The sequence below is a fragment of the Grammomys surdaster genome, unplaced genomic scaffold (assembly GCF_004785775.1).
Source record: "Grammomys surdaster isolate TR1022 unplaced genomic scaffold, NIH_TR_1.0 193, whole genome shotgun sequence".
NCBI classification, from domain to species: Eukaryota; Metazoa; Chordata; class Mammalia; order Rodentia; family Muridae; genus Grammomys; species Grammomys surdaster.
In genome coordinates this window covers 10,647,103-10,668,470 of record NW_021604638.1, presented here as the reverse complement: position 1 = coordinate 10,668,470, position 21,368 = coordinate 10,647,103, and the positions used below count along the sequence as shown (strand labels likewise).

At 42.3% G+C, this 21,368-nt stretch overlaps 1 protein-coding gene and 2 pseudogenes across 1 annotated transcript in view; 2 read left to right on the top strand and 1 right to left on the bottom strand.

The window, feature by feature from the left end:
• Stk4 (serine/threonine kinase 4) overlaps positions 1–21,368 on the top strand; it is an 81,240-nt gene that overhangs the window by 35,898 nt on the left and 23,974 nt on the right. The window contains exon 10 of the mRNA XM_028769522.1: positions 10,807–10,964. Coding sequence (XP_028625355.1) covers positions 10,807–10,964 — 158 coding nt within the window. The remainder of the gene's footprint in view (positions 1–10,806; positions 10,965–21,368) is intronic.
• On the top strand, positions 7,997–9,572 carry LOC114623068 (annotated as a pseudogene).
• Positions 13,941–14,452, bottom strand: LOC114622972 (annotated as a pseudogene).

Below are 21,368 nucleotides of genomic sequence, written 5' to 3'. Positions count from 1 at the left end.
AACTTACAGGTTAGAACGTAAGATGGTGTCTCATTGTTACTGTCTAGTGCTGTATGTATGTGCTCCACTTTCTAGTCCTTTGTATGAGTAGAACATACCCCAGATCACGGCCTTTGCTAGTGATTTGATTAGCTGAGGAGGGAGGCCCTCTGCATATGAAAATAGCAAAGCACTTGATGAAAGCCCAGGTAAGTTACGGAAAAGGGCTAATGAGCTCGTGAGAAGGATGGTAAAGAGAAAGGGAGACAGGGTGTCTGGAAGATGGAAGTTGGCTGAAGCCGATGTGGGCAGTGTCAGCCTTTAAATGGAATTGAGGCCCAGATAAGGAGTTTTAACTGGATACTGTTGTTAAGGGGTGTACGAGACACTCTGGCCAGGAAAGTCGACCCAGTCTCAGGAGATTGATGCAGTACCCAGGGATGGATCATTCTTATTGGTGACTGTTACATCTTCTCAGATGGCTCTCCCCAGTGCTTTAGCTGGGAGCCCTTGGAAATTTTGAGCTGGAGTTCTCTTGTGATCCATATGCAGTTCATTAGCGTGAAGATGGCTTGTGAGCCACTGTCTAGAAAGCAAGTCAGTTCACCCAGGAAGAGAGTTTTTCTGGGCTCCAGGGCATCTTACAACCCTCAGTTTTTAGTGGTTTCAAGAACTTCCAAACGGTTGTGGTTACATAGACTTGGATAATGACTTTATGTAAATGAGTGACTCGAGACATCTGAAACCCACAGCTGCTCCTTAACAAAAACAAAACCAGAAACCACGTATACAATAGATGTTAGATTTCAAAACAAAGCAAACCCTCTATGATGCATTTACATTATATTACAGCTCGTTGTTTTAAAACACAGGGAAACATTGAGGTATTACTGGAGTTTTTGTTTTGCAAATGGAGCCCAGAAGAAAGTGTAGGCTTGCACCCACTTCGATACTTTGAACAGAATTAATTATTACTTATTTAAAAACAAGTTATGGTGAGAATTAAGGAAAGGCTAGGTTGACAGTTGTGGTTCAGTTAGTGACAGTTGGGAAGTGAAGGTTTGGAATGGAAAAGCCATCACATTTGCAATCGGCTCGATTGGCATGCCACAGGAGACATGAGCACCAGTTGTTGTCAGGCTCCCTGTAGTATGCCTGTCCTGACATTATCTTATAGTTCTCGGGAGCACATTGTAGAGGAAGGGGTCTTGTCTCTTTATCTCAAGATGGAGTTATTGATATAATTTATATACCATGGAGTTTCCTCATTTAGAGTATACAGTGGCTTTTAGATTTAGTATTCACGTGTGTATGAATCACACCAGTATTTAATTTTTAAAGTTTCACTATTTTAAACTGGGATAAGTTTATTGTTTTAAAACATACAGTTTCATAGATTCTACCTTGTTGACAACATCTTGTGAGATAGGGACTACTAAGTCTCGGGTACTCTTCCTCTCTGTGCATCTGCCTATTCTGAATATTTAATGTAAATGCATTTAGACAATATGCTTCTCTTTGGGTCTGACACTTTTTGTTTTGTATAATTCTTCCAAGGTTTCTCCAAGGTCATCAGCTTTTAAATAATTTTTTTGTTGCTGTATGTGAACATGTGTGCATGAATATGTGTGTGTGTGTGTGTGTGTGTGTGTAGTGTGTGGGGGTGGACAGGCCAGAGGTTAACACTGGAACTCCACTTTTTTTATTGAGTTGGTGGATGTGGTGAGGCTGGCTGGCTTGTGAGCTCCAGGGGGGTCTACCTGTCTCCTCCTCTCCAGCGTTGGGATGCAGATTGGTGCTGCCGCACTTATCTTTTTTTACATGGGTGCTGAGGATCTGAACTCATGTCTTCATGCTTTTGGGGTAAGGACTTTACAACTGAGCTATCTCCCCAGCCCATCTTTTAAGTTTTTTTTACGTATAGATATACCACATACCTGCTCATCAGTTGGTGGACATTTGGATCTTGTCTTTCTGGTTGTGGTTTTTTTTTTGTTTTTTGTTTTTTGTTTTTTAATTTTTATTTTACAGTATATGAGTACACTGTTGCTCTCTTCAGACACACCAGAAGAGGGCATCAGATCCCATTACAGATGGTTGTGAGCCACCATGTGGTTGCTGGGAATTGAACTCAGGACCTCTGGAAGAATAGTCAGTGCTCTTAACCACTGAGCCATGTCTCCAACCCGTCTTTCTCCTTTTTTTTTTTTTCCCTCTTTCTCCTTTTATGTAACATTTTTCAAAGAAAAATAGAGACAAGGCACAGGTGTTCATCACTCTCTCCTTTGCCTGCAGGGTTAGACAGGTTGTCCATGCCGTTGATACGGGGGCTTACAGAAAAGTAGGCCACCGGAGTGTAGGAACCCATTTATTTCCTGCATCAGATAAAAAGAATCAAAGCAACATGTGGCAGTTTTCATGGTTTGCCCAGTCCATTCTCCCTCTGGCTTCAGGTTTCCTGTATTACCATTCAGCTGAATGTGTTCATTTCCTGTGATACATCTGAAAAAATACTCTAGTTCAAGTTGAAACAAACCATTCCCTGACCAGCTGAAGCTTAAGAGCTGAGAGGACAGAGCAGCCTCGACTTCAGTCAGCTTGGAGTGGTTTACGTCCCAACTCTGTCAGGCTGCTGTCCAGTGCTTGACCATCTAGCTCAGGGTTGCTGAAAGAGTGGTGGTTCAAAGATAAGGTTCCTGGGAAAATTCCGCTTGCTCACCCTTTTTTGCACTCAACTTAATGGCAGTGCTAACATGTCAAGAATCTTTATTTTGGTTTTAGAGAACTCACCAGATGATGTACAGGTTACCAGCCTTAAAACCTGACAGCTGGCGTTCACATTGATCCTTATTGTCATAGCTATAAAATCTTAGACAAGCATCTCGTCCCGAAAACAGGAGTCATAATATCCTTCAAAAGATTCTGCCAGGGGTTAGTGAAAATTCACTGTGCTAATAAGCACGGCACTGGGTAGGTCCTAGTATGTACAAGTTTCTGTACCTCATATGGTAGTCAGGAAGTTGAGATAAAAATTATGTAAAAGCATCAAAGCCAGGTGTTAAGGAACAGTGTTGATTACATTTGCACCTGGATTTCTAAGGGAAATGCATTTTGTGGATGTAAGATAGGGTGTGTGTGAGCACACTTGGGGAGGAGAGAAGAAGATGGTTAAAAATCATGTAGCTTTTGCTGAATAACAAAGCACTCCAAAATTTACTGAATTAAAAAAGCAGCCATTTCGGTAGCGAATCAAAGCATGATTCGGTAGGTTTGGTCTGGTCTGGTTGGCTCAGATCTGTGGACAGTCGGTACAGCAGGAGCTGGGTGGCTGTTGCAAAGGCCTTGGTGAGGACGTCTGCTGATTAGTGGCTCCATGTGGTGTTTTACTACTAGGAAGCTTGCTGAGATTTACTAGCACTGACATTGATTAGATGATGTTGAAAGTATCTGCTAGCTACGTACAGTCGGGACCAGAAGTTTAAGTCATTGCACCTTCTGGGTAGGGACTATCTCTTTCCATTTGAAAAAAAAAAGTCATCATGGTAAAATATGCACAGTATAAAACTCCCACCTAGGAATTAGTTTGCTGTGCTATTTCCAAAGTTGTCTTTGGAGGCTAGGGATATAGTTCAGTTACTGGGTTTGTTTCCCAGATGTACTCCACTCTCCAGATGACCTCCTACCCAAACTGAAAGCATCTTTACCTCTTTGGTAATTTGATGTATGTAAGCTTTGATTGTTTAGCTATAATTAAATTCCCAAAAACAGGATGACTTTCATTCCCAGTTTATGTCTGAATATGTGAGTAGATGAAAAAGTTATCTAATCATAAAACATAGTTTGGGTTGGATGTCTTTGAATTCCTGTCAGGGATAGCCAAGTCCTTGGCATGGGTAGCACAAGATGAAAGCAAGGTATTGATGGAATTTCTTATTTATGATTCTTGGTTGTTGAAAGAAACAGAGAATGGCTCCATTTATTTATTTATTTATTTATTTATTTATTTATTTACTTATTTATTTATTCCTTCAAAAATATTAAGAATCTTTTAGGGCCTGGGGAGGGCTGCTGCTGTCAAGTAAATAAGTGAATTATGAGGAGAGCAAATGTCACTTTTTACCTAAACAGTGATAGAAAGAGGTATGTTATATATTTCCTAGTAGTTGTCATTCTTGTGATTTTTTTTTAATGGAAATGGAATGATTTGGAATTAAGCCACAAAACTGTTTTTCAGTTTCATCCTTGACTTTAAGACTTGATTTATATATATTCATTTTATATTACACTTAATTTATTCTGAGACAGAATGTCACTGTCCAGCACGGTTTGGCCTGGAAGTCACTGTGTAGCTCATGCTGCAAATGTGTTCTTTGGGTGTTCATAGTGTGTCTGAGTTGGCAGTGGTGGTTCTGCCTAAGGTGCCTCTTAAATGCCCATTAGTTTTTAAAAAGTGAATATTTAGTTGGCTAAAGTAATTTTAGGTTAATGCATAAGTAATTTTTTAGATCTCAAGATATACATGGTTTGAGGCTTAAAAGAAATACATAGGGCGGTGGTGGCGCACGCCTTTAATCCCAGCACTTGAGAGGCAGAGACAGGCAGATTTCTGAGTTCGAGGCCAGCCTGGTCTACAGAGTGAGTTCCAGGACAGCCAGGGCTACACAGAGAAACCCTGTCTCGAAAAACCAAAGAAAAAAAAAAAAAGAAAAAGAAATACATAAAATTTAGAAATAGCCCCATTTAGTAAGTGTCTGAGCAAATATGAAAAGTCACACAGGTCCTCTTAGCATTTATAAAATTGCAGGGAACGTGCTACAGACACTTCACTGGATGGAATTTCCCTAGTTATTAGGACACCAGATCCTGTTTTCTCAAGGAGGGATGGGTGTGGAGGTGTTAGTTTGGAGACATCAAACCATTCCTGTTGGTCATTTCTAAGAGAATCTCACACCAGTGTCCACACACTGGGAGCCACAAGAAGTCTAGGAACAGTTAGTGGAGGAACTTATTTTGGGGGCTCCAGGCATTGGCTCCAGATGTTGATGGAGTTGTGGCTTGTATGGACTACTGAGCAAAGTCCTGTCTGTCTGCTTTGTCCGCTGGGAGAATTGGGTCCACTGAGGCTTTGCAGGGAGTCTGGAGGGACAAGGGAGCAGCGTGGACGCTGGGTTCTCTCTGGTGCTCTGATGCTGCTGAGGTGCCGAGATGCAGAGGGCTTGGAGGAAGGGTGGAGGTTGGCCTGGTGGCTGAGGTGGGGAGGGTCTCGCCTGCCTTGTTCTTTCTGCTGCAGTAGGAACGCTGGAGCCATTGCTTTCCCAGGGACCTCCTGGTTTCTCTGCCCCACAAGGAGACTGCCAACTGTAGGACCACGACTGCAGAGCCAAGTGTTCTCTCCCAGCTAAGCCCTTCTCTAGCACATGGCTATGCTTTCTATAGCTCTTGTCAATCTTTTATGCATTTTTATAAATGCAATCTATTTATACAATATTTTGATCATATTCTTTCCCCTTCCCCAACTTTTTCTCTTTTATTTTCGAGATTATAATATTATTACATTCCTCCTTTTGCTTTCCTCCCTCCAAATCCTCCCATAAGCCCTCCATGCTCTCCTTCAGTCTCATGGTCTCTTTTCTCATGAATTGTTATTAAACATATATGTTCCTAAATATACAACCTGCTCGGCCTGTATAATGCCACTTGTATATGTGCTGTAGGGGTGACCATTTGATACTGGATAACCAGTTGTACTCTTCCCTGGAGGAGATTTCTCCCATTCTTAGAATTACTGAGTTGCCTATAGTTCTCTGTGTAGGGTTGAGGCCTTCTGATTGAATACCTGTCCACTTTGGCATGCTTATTGAATTAAAGTTCTTAAAAACATGCAGGTGTGATGTGCCCTTGGTATATGTGTTCGCCCACACACGAGTGTACAAACACACACACACACACACACACTAACTGTGGATCCCATTTTGTGTTGGCAAACTACTCCTGAGCATGAGCAGCAGGCTGCCTGGAGTGTGAGTGGTAGAACCAGTGTCACTCCTGAAGAAAACAGGTTTTTCCCTTTCCTAGCAACTATCAGTTGCAATGGCATCTAGGTTATCGGTGAGACATCGTGCCAGCTTCCCCGTCCCCATGCTGGGTGGTGTTTTGTGTGGTTTGAAGCTGTGAGGCCTTGTGCATGCTGTCATAGCCTGTGTGAGTTCCTATCAGCCCTGTTGGATTGGAAGGCGCTTGTTGTCCAGTCTGTGTTAGTCACCATCTACTGCAAGAAGCAGCTTCTCTGAGGCACTGCACTGCGGTGCACTGGCCTCTCCTCACTGGCCTAAAAAGACGGAGGCTCACGTCATGAGTTTTCTGTCATAGCTCTGGAATTTGCTAGTGCCTTCTTTTCAGTACAGGAGCTTTGATTTTGTTTGTTTGGTTGGTTGTTTTTTTTCTTTTCAAACTCAGATCTGCACTGGAGATGCTCGTTGGTGTTGAGGTGTTGTAGCTTTGGTGTCCGTGAGTCAAAAACGCTTGACAGGATCTTTTATAAAAAACCATGAGTTCATGGTCAAAGCTCTAGTTGAGACTCCTCACTGCAGACGGTTCGTGTGTGCTTCTGGTCCATGGTCTCATGCTTACTCAGCCAGCCATTGACAGCAGTTGCACATTGTACAGTTGGTTCAGCCACAGTGAGAGTGGCTGATCCCCCACCGCCTTACCCAGGGGTGCGTTATTGGGTTTGAAGTTTTGCCAGTTGAAGTGTTAAGCAGTGGTACTCACGTGGCTTTAAGTTTCTCCTGTAAGTGAATGACGGCCTTTCTTTTTACCTTTATAAGGACTGGTTGGGTAGTTTTGTGTGCGCTACCAATCTTTATCTCACTGTTTCCCTAATTCACAAAGTATTCTTACAATTGTCTTTAAAATGAAACTCTTTAAAACATTTTATGATATTTGTTGCAAATACTTCTCATAATTTATCTTTTAGTTTGGCTTATAATGTATGTGTCTTACACTATTTAATAATCTTAAAATCTGTGCTGTTTCCTTCACACACATGAAGTAACCTCCCTCCCCCTCCTCTCTCCCTTCCTGTCTGTCTGTCACCTCTGGAAAGCCTTCCCCAGAATTGGGCTTTAAGTGCATTCTTACATTTTCCTCTGGAGTTGATAGTTTCTGTTTTTGCAGTCACTGTTGGTCAGTTTGGAAATTCCTTGTTTTGGGTGTGGGGTACATAATCTACTATAAACTTTTCCCAAACAGCTATGTGATAATTTAAACTTACTAGATTTTCTGGTCTGCTCAGCTGCCCAGGGAACTTAGGGTGTTTTGTATAGTTACCATGTTCTGACTGGGTGCTCAGCAGTCTTGCGGCTGGTTGGCGCTGGTTTTCTGATCCTCCTTTTTCATGTGTAGGGTTAGGCGAAGGTCCGTGTGCAGCTGGTTCACAGCTTGCCCCTCCTCTTGAGTTCCCAGATGAAGGAACTGAGCACAGAACATGCTTCTTGTGGCATGTCCAGTGTCACAGTTTTACAAGCTTGTTTTATTGTAGTTCTCGTAGTTCTTTAGCATGCAATAATAGCAAAGCTTGAAAACCAACAAAGCAAACATCAGAAGCACCTTGTGTTTTCTATAGAACACACAGCAGTAGTACATCATCATGTCTTCCTTGTGTGATTGGTGGGTCTTAGCGCATCCTGTGTGAAATCCCCTGTAAGAAGGAAGCAGCAGCATAGCAGTGGGAGTACCTAGATTGCTTGACATAGGTGATGGAGAAAGAACACAAATGTCTGAGAGATTCATTTAGCAGTTTGATATATTTTTCTCCTGTGTATATGATTACAGAGTTCAATGCATGGCATATATATATTATACCCCATATGAATCATTTGTAAATAATATTTAAAAAATTATTTATGGGCCAAGCGTGATGCTACATGTCTTTAATCTCAGCTCTTGAAAGGCAGAGGTAGGGTGTTGTGCGACCGGCTCTGTGCTGAGTGGGGCCTGGACTCGGAGTGTTACCGCTATGTCGATCGAAATCGAGTGTTCCGATGTGATTCGTCTAATCACGCAATACTTGAAGGAGAGCAGTTTACACTGGGCGCTGGCCACCTTACAGGAGGAAACTACGGTCTCTCTGAATACTGTGGACAGCATTGAAAGTTTCGTGGCTGATATTAACAGTGACCATTGGGATACTGTTTTACAGGCTCTTCAGTCTCTGAAATTGCCAGACAAAACTCTTATTGATCTCTATGAACAGATTGTTTTGGAATTAATAGAGCTTTGTGAATTGGGTGCTGCCAGGTCACTTCTGAGACAGACCGACCCCATGATTATGTTAAAGCAAACCCAACCAGAGCGTTATATTCATCTGGAAAACCTCTTAGCCAGATCTTACTTTGATCCTATTGAGGCATATCCAGATGGAAGTAGCAAAGAGAAAAGGGAGAGCAGCGATTGCCCAGGCTTTAGCTGGGGAAGTCAGCGTGGTGCCGCCTTCCCGTCTCATGGCCTTGCTGGGACAGGCATTGAAGTGGCAGCAGCACCAGGGATTGCTTCCTCCTGGGATGACTAGAGATTTGTTTCGAGGCAAGGCAGCTGTCAAAGATGTGGAAGAAGAGAAGTTTCCAGCATAGCTGAGCAGGCATATTAAGTTTGGACAGAAATCCCACGTGGAGTGTGCGCGGTTCTCTCCAGATGGTCAGTATCTAGCCACTGGCTCTGTTGATGGATTTATTGAGGTGTGGAACTTCACTACTGGGAAAATCAGGAAGGATCTTCAGTACCAAGCCCAGGATAACTTCATGATGACGGATGATGCTGTCCTCTGCATGTGTTTCAGCAGAGATACTGAAATGTTAGCAACTGGGGCCCAGGATGGAAAGATCAAGGTTTGGAAGATCCAGAGTGGACAGTGTTTGAGAAGATTTGAAAGGGCACATAGTAAAGGTGTCACCTGTCTAAGCTTTTCCAAGGACGGCAGTCAGATCCTCAGTGCTTCTTTTGACCAGACAATAAGAATTCATGGTTTAAAATTTGAAAAAACACTGAAGGAATTTTGAGGCCGTTCTTCCTTTGTTAATGAGGCAACGTTTATACAAGATGGACATTGCATTATCAGTGCATCCTCTGATGGCACTGTGAAGATCTGGAATATGAAGACCACAGAATGTTCAAATATCTTTAAATCCCTGGGGAGTACTGCAGGGACAGATATTACAGTCAATAGCGTGATTCTGCTTCCTAAAAACCCAGAGCATTTTGTTGTGTGCAACTGATCAAACACAGTGGTCATCATGAACATGCAAGGCCAGATTGTCAGAAGCTTCAGTTCTGGTAAAAGAGAGGGTGGTGACTTTGTTTGCTGTGCCCTCTCCCCTCATGGCGAGTGGATCTACTGTGTTGGGGAGGACTTTGTGCTCTACTGCTTCAGCACAGTCACTGGCAAGCTGGAAAGAACTCTGACGGTTCATGAGAAGGATGTGATTGGAATTGCACACCATCCGCACCAGAACTTGATTGCCACCTACAGTGAAGACGGACTCCTGAAGCTCTGGAAACCTTTGCCTTTCCAGTGCAGCCAAGGAGCATGTACTTAAGTGGAGGACATGTTCATGTATTACTTTTACTTTTTCATGTCTGCATCCTAGCATAAAACTTGTAAATAAGGCAGTATGACATATTCAGTAGCTGCAGGTTCTTTTAAAAAAGATTTTAATAAACTTAAACCTTTCTTTACTGTAAGTGCTCATAAAGCAGGAGGGAGAGTCATTGTCCTTGATCCTCAAAAGTCTGGTAGTGAGTGTAAAACAGACTAATATGAAAAGGGCTGGTGATACACACAGGTTTTAATTAGCATTTCAAATAAAGTTTTCCTTTTAGAAAAAAAAAAAAAGAAAGGCAGAGGTACAGGGATCTCTGAATTTGTAGCCAGCCTAGTCTACATAGTAAATTCCAGGCCAGCAAAGTGAGAACCTGCCTCAAATAAGTAAATAAACAAATAAATACAAATGAAAGGAAATAGGAAAAGTTATATAAAGCTAGGGGTGTATATGTGTGTGTGTGTGTGTGTGTGTGTGTGTGCGTATTATATAAAAGTTATATATATGTATATCTCAAAGTTATGTAAAAAGAAGGTTATATAAGGCTAGAGTTCAGTGGGAGAACACTTGCCTGGTTGTGCACAAGGCTTTGGTTTTGATCCTTAGCAGCAGAAGAATGTTACATAATAGTTCACAAGTGGAAGGATTGTCCTTAACTTGTGTTTTCTTTGTTTTCTGTGTTATCTGTCTCCTCCTTTCAGCTGGAACATGAGCTTACTACGGAGCAGTTGCTTCCGTGTCACTGTCTGCCTGCCGTGTTACTGTCTGTCTGCTGTGTCACTGTCTGTCTGCCGTGTCACTGTCTGTCTGCTGCGATGCTTACAGGGAGCAGTGACTGTGATGGATACAAATAGTTTTGTCTCTGACATATCTTCAGTCTAAATATCTCAAGAATTATTTGCTATAGGAAACCAATAATAATAAAAAGAACAACAATAATATAATTATTACTTGAAGCTTTCTCAGAATCTTTGAAGTGCTCAAGTCTTTCAGTTTAGAAATGGTGACTCTGGGGAAAACATTTATATTTATTATTACATGGGATCGTCACAATCTGTCTATTTCCATAAAAAGTATTTTGAGTGAGAATTTGTGTGTTTTTCTTTAGCTTCATCAGAGTCTTTCATAAAGAGCGTACAGAACTGACCCAGAGACTGTTGTCCTTGTGAGCATCCTGAACACACACATGTATCTGTGTTCCTTCTCACCTTCTGTGTTCCTTGGTTTTCAGGAAGAGATGAGACCATGCAGCCTGCAAAACCATCTTTCCTTGAATACTTTGAACAAAAAGAAAAGGAAAATCAGATCAACAGCTTTGGCAAGAACGTATCTGGCTCTCTGAAGAATTCTTCAGATTGGAAAATACCTCAGGATGGAGACTATGAGTTTGTGAGTGGAGCTGAGATTGAACGGTGGTGCTCCTGGGAGGGAGGGGTCTGCGGTGTGCTCATCCTGTCTAGTCAGCTCACAGGCCCTCAGGGCCCGGGATTGAGCATTTTCTTACAAAGTCCGAGTCCCCATAACTACCCTTGGCAACTGCTCCAGGGCCAAGGGCCTCACTAGTTTGAAACAACACTTTTGCTGACATGTGAAAAATTCTGGGATCCCCGACTAACGACATTTTTTCCCCCATATAAGAAATCCTTCATCCACCTTGTTTCCTGCTTTATCCAGGTTGAAGTGATTAGGGATAAAAGAAGTACTTGATGACCCCGTGAAGCGGCGGCCGTCTTTAGTAGTTCCTTTGGAACTGTGATCTTTGACTTAGGAGTTGAATACTGAAGGGAAGCAGGGTATGGGTCAGAAGGTGAGAATGGGAACGACACAGGTCTCCAGAGCAACAGCTTGTCAGGCAGATGGCTGATCAAAGATCCCGCAGCGGAGACCTTTCCCCTTGAGATTCACGGGAATCCCTTGGCTGTGTACTTTATATTTTGAAACGTGTATTCTGGTGCCTCTGATAACATATAGCAGGAAGACCTTGGCTGCAGTGTTTTACTATACAAAGGAGGCCGCAAGTAGGGACCCTGCTTCATTCTTCCTCCAGGTCCTCGGCATGTCTCTTCGGAATTGACATCGAGTGCTTCTTACAGTACTCCGCCTACTACTGTGAGGCAGCATAGACGCACAAGCTTTCAATTGTGTCGTGTTGCCTGTGGAGTTGTCTTCAGTGTATTTGTAAAAATCGATTTTCTTAGTTTACTGGTTCTTTAAGCAAGTCTGTTTGAATTTCAGTCAGAAGATCCCGTTATTGCCATACAGTACGTAAGAGCTCTTAGGTCTGTACTGTTGTCTGCTTCTTCATCTTCAGACGTTTAGAACTAGTAATCTTGAGATTCCAGTCACTCGCATGCGTCCCCTCCACTCTTAGATCAGCACTCAGTACATGAAGAGCTCCTTTCTCACTGCCCTGGTTTTCTCGCTGAACTATTGGCTGAGGGCTTTGTTTGACAGGCAGGCTGCTCCTACAGAGAGGCTTGGTCCTCAGAGTGTGTTGGTGGAAGAAAGTGATGGCTAGTTCACAGGGAAGTTGGGCCCCACGAGCGAGCATGTTAGCAGCTGTCTAGTCTGTACTGCACGAAGACTCTTCTAATCCAAAGGCTGGAGCCGCATTCAGCTCACACAGGCTGCTCTGAGTCTCTATAATACTACAAAATTTAAATCCAGTTGCCTGTGTTTAAAATGAGATATTTTATATAAAATTCTATTTTTCTAGCTTGTCCCAAAAACTTGGAAGATCTGGCCACATGCCTTATTACTATTGGATGATGGTTATTTGGCTTTAATAGCAGCCGTTCTGTTTGACCATGGCTTTTCCAATTCCCCACCTTATCTGGCCAGCTTCACTCTTTTCTACTATAGTCTAACCTATCTCACACTTAGAGAAACTTGCTATTAGGGCTTTTGTTCCAAATCCAAATCCAAATTTTGGATTTATATATGACTGAGCCAACCTGTCCTAATGTAAATTTCTGTTTTTATCTTCAGAATGGCAAGAGAATTTGTTAAAGAAACGTGCGACACGGCGTGCATTTGAGGAAGAAGCACACGCACAATGCAGTGTACATGTGGGGTCAGGACAGTGTGTGGGTTCGCGTCCTCTCCTTCCACTGTGTGGGTCCTGGAGATCCAGTTCAAATGCATAGGCTTGGTGGCAACTGCCTTTACCCACTGAGCCATCTTGCCAGCCTGAGAATAATATTTTTATGTGTGGATCTGTGTGAGAGTATGTGCACATGAATACAGTGCTTGCAGAGACCAGAACATGAGATATACTGGAGTTGGAATTACAGGCAGTTGTGAAGTACCTGATGTGGGTGCTGGGAGATGAACGGGGCTGTCTGCAAGAGCAGTACACACTCTTAACTGCTAAGCTATTTTGACAGTTCTCTGAGAGTTTGTTCTTTAAAATTCTCTTTTAAGGGCATTTCCTAGTTGAGTAGTGAGAGAAGGTGGGATTAGGATGTACATGAAATAATTCTAAAGATGAAGGGGAAACTCTGGAAGGCCTCCGTACTGTAGCCCTTACCACAGTCCTGGAGCAAAGATTTGCAATGGTAGTCTAAAAGATGGCTCACAGTAAAGAGTGGTTCCTACACCAGCAGTTGACCAGGAGATACTGAATTAGAATCTGAGGACAGCACCAGGTGGTGCCTCAACCTGCCCCTCCGGTGACACTAAGCCATAAAGTCTGACCTAAAAGATTCTCAGAGTGTAGTGTATCACTGTACGAGTTTTTCTTTTTCTTACTAGTTACCATAGTGGCAGAAGCACACTGCATTGTGGGAAGAATCCCTGGAAAATCTTACTGCAAGCTTAGGAGATGTATCTGTGTGCCTAACTAACATGTTTACCTCAGCAGCCTCAGAGAGAGGCTTTCTAATTCTAGACAAGCAGTACTTAATTATGAAAATGATAACCCTCTTTTTTCCTGTGAAGGCCATTGCTGTTTTCAAAATGAACTTTTTGTCCAAAGTAGAAAATAGGAAATAATTTAATCAGAAGTGGCAGAACTTGATATTAAAAAAAAACCTTTATATTTTCATCTGAAATTGAATACTTATCCCATTTCTAAAATTAAATTGCCTAGTTTACCAAGTTAAAAGAAAACCTTCAATGATTCCCTGTAGTGTTTAAGACACATAGTGATTACTAAAAAAACAGCACTTAAAAATACAATAGTCTTTTTTTTATGGCTCTTTTCAGTTTATTCCATGAAGGAGTTACACTAGTCTTAGTTAGAAGCAGATCCCAAATGATTACATTATACAATATTATATTATATAAACTTGTGACAAGGGACAGAAGGGAAATTCTACTCATTGCAAGGAAGTCCTCACTTAAGCTTCAGAGAGCCACAAGCACTTAAAACCCAGGAACCTTCAGCTGGTCGTCCTCAGCCAGTCCAATCTCTGTCAGGAACTGGCCTATGCTCTTGTGCTGGTCACCCTGGAGCTGAATTACTTCTCTATATTCTGGATGCTTAATTACAGTACCATTGCTGGCAGATTTCTTCTTATTTTTTTTTTTTTTCGAGACAGGGTTTCTCTGTGTAACCCTGGCTGTCCTGGAACTCACTCTGTAGACCAGGCTGGCTTCGAACTCAGAAATCTGCCTGCCTCTGCCTCCCAAGTGCTGGGATTAAAGGCGTGTGCCACCACTGCCCGGTGGCAGATTTTTTCTTAAACACCCTCACTAGTTTCTTTTTATCGTAAAGCATAATCATCAGCGATCCCCTGGACAGTTGGAAGGGTCTTCCTGCCTTTTCTCTGTTGAATTCTTACAGGGACATAATCCTCAGTGCCAGCAGGAGGCAGGTCATCACCCTTACTGGCATCAGCAAAGGGGTTGAAAGAGTGGAAAGGCCTGGCCTTCATGGCTGTGGAAGAAAGCAGGCGGGGGGTTAGGGGGGAGCTGAGTCCTCGGAGGCAGCTCAGTGACTGGGGGTGCAATAGTCTTTAAAAGTGATATTTTTATAAACAGTTTTGAAGAGAATATTCCTTATTCCTTTTATGAGAACTCACACATTCTCATTTTGCTATTTCTAATTCCACAAAAAGCTTTAAATTTAAATCAGTTTGGCTCATGAATCTTCAAAAAACCCACCCTGTAATACTTTAGTTTAAGATGATTTGCCAGCTCAGAGTAGATGCACAAGACAGAGCCTGTGTTTTCATCGAGCTCATAATGAGAGAAACAAGCATAAACCTAGTAATTCAATAAATAGAATCAGTTAAGATACAACAGTGGCTAATATTGTAAAGCATGGTAAAGAGAAAACGTGGAGGAGGCCTTGTATAGACAGGCCATTCAGTAGGACAGGAAGAACAGCAAGCTGTTGGAAGGAAAGGAGGCTCTTCATAGAGTGAGCAGTACACAGACACCGCTGGGTGGATAAGGGAGGAATGAAGTCAGTGCAGCTGAGTGACAGACAAGAAATGCAGACACACCGGAAATCACAGTACATGTGATTAAAAGTACCTGTTTTTTCTAAGAGTTTATAAAAGATAAATCTAAATACAGTGTCTCCAAAAAGCTCTAACTATAGAAATAGAAAAGGAGGACATAGCATGAGAACACTCACACTGAGGTAGAAATTGGGTGTGTGATGTGCCTCTGTGGGCCTTGCTACTTGGAAGGCTAAGGTGAGGGCTACAGCTGGGCAGGTGTAGCAAGATTGCATCTCAACAACAGCAACTGAAACAGAACTGAATACAACAGAGCATTGTCTGGGAAGAAATCTGCCTTGTATTACTGTAGGGTGTGGGTGAGCAGTAGAGGATGAGAGTCATGAGTCTGCATGAAGCATATGTGTCTATGATGAATGGATAGATCTCACTATCCAATTGTAATGTGTAATAGAAATACAAAGAATGTGAAAACTGAAAGCATAATGGTATAAATATTATTCTCTCAAGTATGGACACGTCAGGAGCTAAAGACATAGCTCAATCAGCAAAGGTCTGGAGGACCTAAGTCCAATCCCCAGAACCACATAAAAAAATATCCTGGGGTTGTGATCTATGCTTGTTATCTAGCCTTGAGACAGAGACAGAGACAGAGAGAGAGATCCCCGGGCTTACTGACCATCCAGCCTGGCTTACATAACACTGTGTAGCCAATGAATGACCGTCTCAAAAAAAAAAAGGACAAAAAAAAAGAAAGAACCATAGTTGTTTGCTGGCCTGTTCATGTGTGTGCATAGTGTAGTGAGAGTGTAGCAGGGGTGGGAAAGCCCCTGTCTTTATAAAGAGAACAAATGGATATCTGGGAGGAGGGAAGCCTGGGGAGGCTCGCTCAGACTTTGTACTGAGTAAGTACTGATGAGTAGGGACTGAGGGAGCTTGGAGGCTGGGCTTTGACATGCAGCCAGACTCTGTGTCAATGGAGTCCTTTGTCCCTCCAGAAGGGGTAAAGGAAATGGCTCTTTGGGCAGATGGCAACTGATATCACTGGTTCCTAAGGAATGCTGGCTTTTATCTAAACACCAGAAACCTTCCTATAGTCCAGACTGAGCTGGTCCTAGATTCAACTTTGGACCTAGTTGGTAGGCCTGCTCTTTTTGTGGGGGTATGGGGTACCCTTTAGACCTGACAGGAACATAAAGAATACAACAAAAAGTGGTACTCTGGAAGATGTATAATTTTAGGTCCCAAGAAAGACTGTAGCTAAAACCACCTACTGGATTTAATAGGATAAAAATAAGAGAAGAAGTCAGTGAAATGGGAACAATATTGATCCATAAACCAAGGCAGTTTGTGGGAGGGACTTGGCTTTGAGTTTAAAGGGTTATATAATGGCCTACCCTAACCATCTACTTCATGACCCCCCTCTAGGCTTTTCTAATAAAATGTGATAAAGTTCTCATAAAACATACTATAGGGGCTGGGGATTGTAGCTTAGTGTTAGATTACTTAGTATAGCTTCATCCTGTAGCTAGCATGGAACTCTGACTTCAGTCTCCACTGTTACATACAAAACAAAGCAAAAACCAGGGAGAAAAAGCTGCTGTAAGAAATACCATAATGACCCATGGGAAACTGTAGCAGATGGAGCCCCAGTTTGAGGCTAGCCTGGACTATATGGCAAGCCCCTCTTAGAAAAGTAGGAGACGCCGGGCGGTGGTGGCGCACGCCTTTAATCCCAGCACTTGGGAGGCAGAGGCAGGTGGATTTCTGAGTTCGAGGCCAGCCTGGTCTACAGAGTGAGTTCCAGGACAGCCAGGGCTACACAGAGAAACCCTGTCTCGAAAAACAAAAAAAAAAAAAAAAAAAAAGAAAAGCAGGAGACATCGTGGGCAGGTCGCTCAGAAGAGCTTAGGAACCTCAGCCGGAACCTAGGGAAAGTGCCCAGAGGTCTCACTTGAAGTGTTTTTCTTTTTTTAATTTAAAGATTTATTTTTATTTTATATGTATGGGTGTTTTGACTGCAAGTGTCTAAGCACCACATGTGTTCAGTGCCTGAAGAGATCAGAAGAGGGTATCAGATCCTGTAGACCTATAGTTACTTGTGAGCTGCCATGTGTGTCCTGGGAACTGAACCTGGGTCCTCTGGAAGAACAGCTAGAGCTCCTAACCACTGAGCCATCTCACCAGCCCCCTCTTAGTTTTGTAACAAGTTCTGGCTTGATGTATAGCCATAGCTGACCTTGAGCTCATAACATCCTTAGCATCCCATATGCTGGGATTATAGACATGCTGACCATATCTGGCTGAAAGAGCGTTTTGAAAGGTGATTGGCCTTCTTGTTAGAGGAGGAGGGCAAAGGTGGTGTGAGCTGAGAAGGGGAGGTGAGGGTAGTGTGAACTGTCCACAGTAGTGTGTGGAGTGTAAGCAAACAGGAAGACAGCCTTAAGGAGAGACCTCAGGTGAAGTCAGTGAGTACACAGTGTGCCATCTTCCCCTAACAGATTCCTTGTCTTGGACTCTTGCTGGGTGTTTGGAGAGATTAAAAATAGACTCCTAAGGCAGCCCAAGGCTAATTTCTTTGAAGTCATGTGATAACTGGTTCACTAGGGTGTTAAAACCAACTGTTAATTCAAAATTAATTTCATGAAAGTATCAGAACCTGAACATTGACGGTTCAGAGTTTCTAGATAATTTTAAGCCAGCAATTGGCTATTTGTAGGATGAGAAGATAAATTTTAGTCCTGAGTTTTCCCCAAGGATTTTTTGAAACTTTATCTTGGCCATTTTTATCTAGATCAGGGCACTGACCCTGATCGTGAGTTATTTCTTTGGAGTTTTATGAAGAGGCTTTACTGGGTTGTCCCTCACTCAGTCTTCATCGAGTTTCACAGTTTGCTTTTAACTCTGTATACGCCTTAGAAATCAGACACTGGCTGGGAGTGAGACTTCATTGTCTCAGTGACTTTGTGGCAGGGATGCTTTGGGTGTCCATACTTAATACTTTCAAAGGCGCATTGTTGTGTTTTCTGGGAACCCAGATAGATGCAATTTAAGCCTTTATCTGCTATTTTATGGAGACCAAAGACTATTCTAAAGCATTGTGTTTAAGCTTATTTTCTACCTGCTTCAGAATGAATTTTAAAAGTCAGCTCTTTTCTGCACCACGCCGGTCTCCATGGGAAGCTAAACTCCAGTGAGTACTGTCATGATCTAGTTACAGCAGCCAGGTTACTCTTACTGATTGTTGAGTCCTCCGTCCCCTAGTCTCCACCACTCATCCTTGGCTTGTCTTTAAGTAAATCAAGGCAGATTATAGAGATTATATTATCTCTAAATATTTAAATATTTTATATATGTGTGTATGTATGTGTAACTTTAAGAATATAAAATCTTTATTAAAAAGATTTAAAGACTCCTTTAAATACAATAACTCTATACCTTTAAAATTAAAAATATTTATTTAATGTCATGAAGTACTTGTTACTATTTAGTTTTCTTCAATCATGCCTTTCAAAATTTGCTTTAGAACACCAACAAGATTATTATGTGGCAGTTGGTTGCTGTATTAATTAGGGTTCTCTAGATGAATAGATATGATAGAATGATCATATATATGTGTGTGTGTGTATGTGAAAAGATGATGGATGGATGGATGGATGGATGGATGGATGGATGGATGGAATTAACTAAAACCAGGCAGCTGGGCAAACCTGTGAGGAATTTTCCTTGGTTGGATTATATATATTAAATATAATATGTATACTTACTATAATATACACGCACACAGTTATTTTTTAAATCAGAGTGGCTTACAGGCATTGGTCTGAGTAGTTGAGCAATGGCTGTCATTTTCAATCTGCATTTCTCAGCAGTCTGAATCTGGAGCTGGAGTCCCAGGGAAGTTTTAGAGGGCTCTTGGTTTTCAGTCTATGTCAGAATCTCAAAAAAGCAGATCATAAGACCAGTGAAGAGATAGAGCATAGCATAGATGAACTTCCCAGGGCAAACAGCAAAAAGCAAAAGTTTTCTTCCATGTCCTTTATGTGGGCTGCCACCAGAAGGTGTGGCCCAGAATTAGGGTGGATCTTCTACCTCAAATAGTCCAAGCAAGGAAAGACCCTCACAGGTGTGCCCAGTTGGGGGTTGGTTAATGCCAGGTATAGTCAGGTTGACAATCAGGATTGTGCCTCTTACCATCACTTCCTTCCTAGTCCCTCGTTCCCACACACTTTGTGACTCTGTGGGATAACCATTAGTTGTTCCTTATAGTCTGCCAGGTTTCTGAACATGGCTGATCACATCTAAGTGATCCTTCAGTATGTTCTAAGTTTCTTATGTGTGGGTATTTCTGTGTATAGCAGGAGTTCTGAGGGCCCCTTTGTACTTCTCTGAAATATTGAGGTCCTCAGAGATCTTTTATTTGTGTGGGTTTATTTTATTTATTCTTCTCTCATCTATTATATCCTGGCTGCAGTTTTTCCTCCTTCTCCTCCCCAGATCCACGTCACCCTCACCTCCCCTCAGAAAAAAGCAGGCCTTCCAGGGACATTGACCAAATATGGCATAACAAGCTACAATACAACCAGGCACATGTTCTCAAATCAAAGCTGGATGAGGCAACCCAGTAGGAAAAAAGGGTCCCAAAGGCAGGCAAAAGAGTCAGACAGCCCAGCTTCCATTCTCAGGAACCCCACAAGAACGCTAAGCTACATAACCATAATAGATGCAGAGGACCTAGGTCAGAGCCATACAGGCTCCCTGATGTCTCTGAGCCCACTTGCGTCTCAGTTGGTTCTGTGGTTCTCATTGTTACGGTGTCCTTGATCCCTCTGGCTCCTCCAATCCTCCCCTCCCTCCGCAGAACTCTCCAAGCTCCATCTAATGTATGGCTGTGGGAACCTGCATCTGCTCCCATCAGTTACTGGATGAAGTCTCTGTTTTCATTGATGATGATGATTATGCTAGGCTCCTGTCCCAGCACATCCTACAGGTGTGACAAACTAGGTTGGTGTTCCAGTCTCTCTACTTGAGACCTTGCCAGGTAACAGAGGATGACCAGTTCCACTCTGTGACAAGCTAGACGTCTTTGCTAGTATCACCTTCATAGATTCCATGGACTTTCCAATGCACTAGGCTTCTACCTGGCTCCTGAAATGTTGTGTGAGTTGTTTCTGTTGATACTTGACAAAATTTGAAACTAAAACAGATAAAATTAAACCTCGGTTTTAGCCCTCTTGCTTGGTATAGGCAAGGCCCTTAATTTGAAGTACCCTCTACCCCCAAAACCCTAATTTCAAGAATCTCTTATTCTAAAGCAGAATAAAATAATTTATTGGTTCATTTAAAATAGTAGTAAACCTGTTACACATTCATAAAGTATTTTTGTGAAAAAATAATATTCCATTCTATAGCAAAAATGTGTACCGTGACGGTGTGAGCTTGTTTTCAAATCCGTTTGAGTGGGAGACAGCTAGATTATTATATGAGCCTTGGCATTCAGTCTGTGAGACGTTTTGTGTGGAGAATGTTGGGCCAAACAAAGCTATGTTGTCATTGGAAGAGGGAGATGCATCTTAGTAGCTTATTCAGATATTTTTTTGCTTAATAGCTTGCAGATATTTTTCTTCCAACTGTGTATGAGGGATTTTTTTCCTTTTGAAGATGATTTTATTTTTAGCTCCGTGTATATGTGTCTGTCTGTCTGTGTATGTGTGTATGTGTAGACAGAGGTCAGGGGAGGGTGTTGGCTCTTCTGGACCTGGAATTATAGGTGGTTGTGAACTGCTTGACTTAGGTGCTGGGACTTGAACTTGTGTTCTCTGAAAGACCCGCAAGTGCTCTTTACTGCTGAGCCAGCCCTTCAGCCCCAACAGTAGTGGTTCCTTAAAGGTTAGTGGTATAGAGTCCAGACTACCAGTGAGCGTCTCCTAGTCCAGCACTGTATATGGGAATCATCTGTGTTTGAATAAAGGGTTTACAGGCACGTGCTTTTGTAACACCATGGCTTGGTCATCTGGAAAACATTGGTTCACTGAGTTACGGAGATCTGCCAAAGAGTTGGCATTTTATTATACAACATAAGAAGATTTTGCTCCTTGGCGTTATAACCAGTCTCATCCACGGAGTGTCCGTGTAGAAGAAGCTGTCAAGCTCACTCTGGCAGAATCAGGTTTTATGAAGTTCTAATTTTTGCTTGAAAGTTGGAATTTTATCATTGGCAGCAAATACTGTCAGCTGTTTTAAGCGCTAGACTCACTTTTTCAATTTTAAAGGAAATGTCTGCCAGTGCCCAAGTCTGCATAGCCACAGTTTGTTAATGTTTTTTTCAAGTGCAATTGACGTTCCATGGACAAAGCGGCGGATCGAGCTCACAGCTCGATTGTGT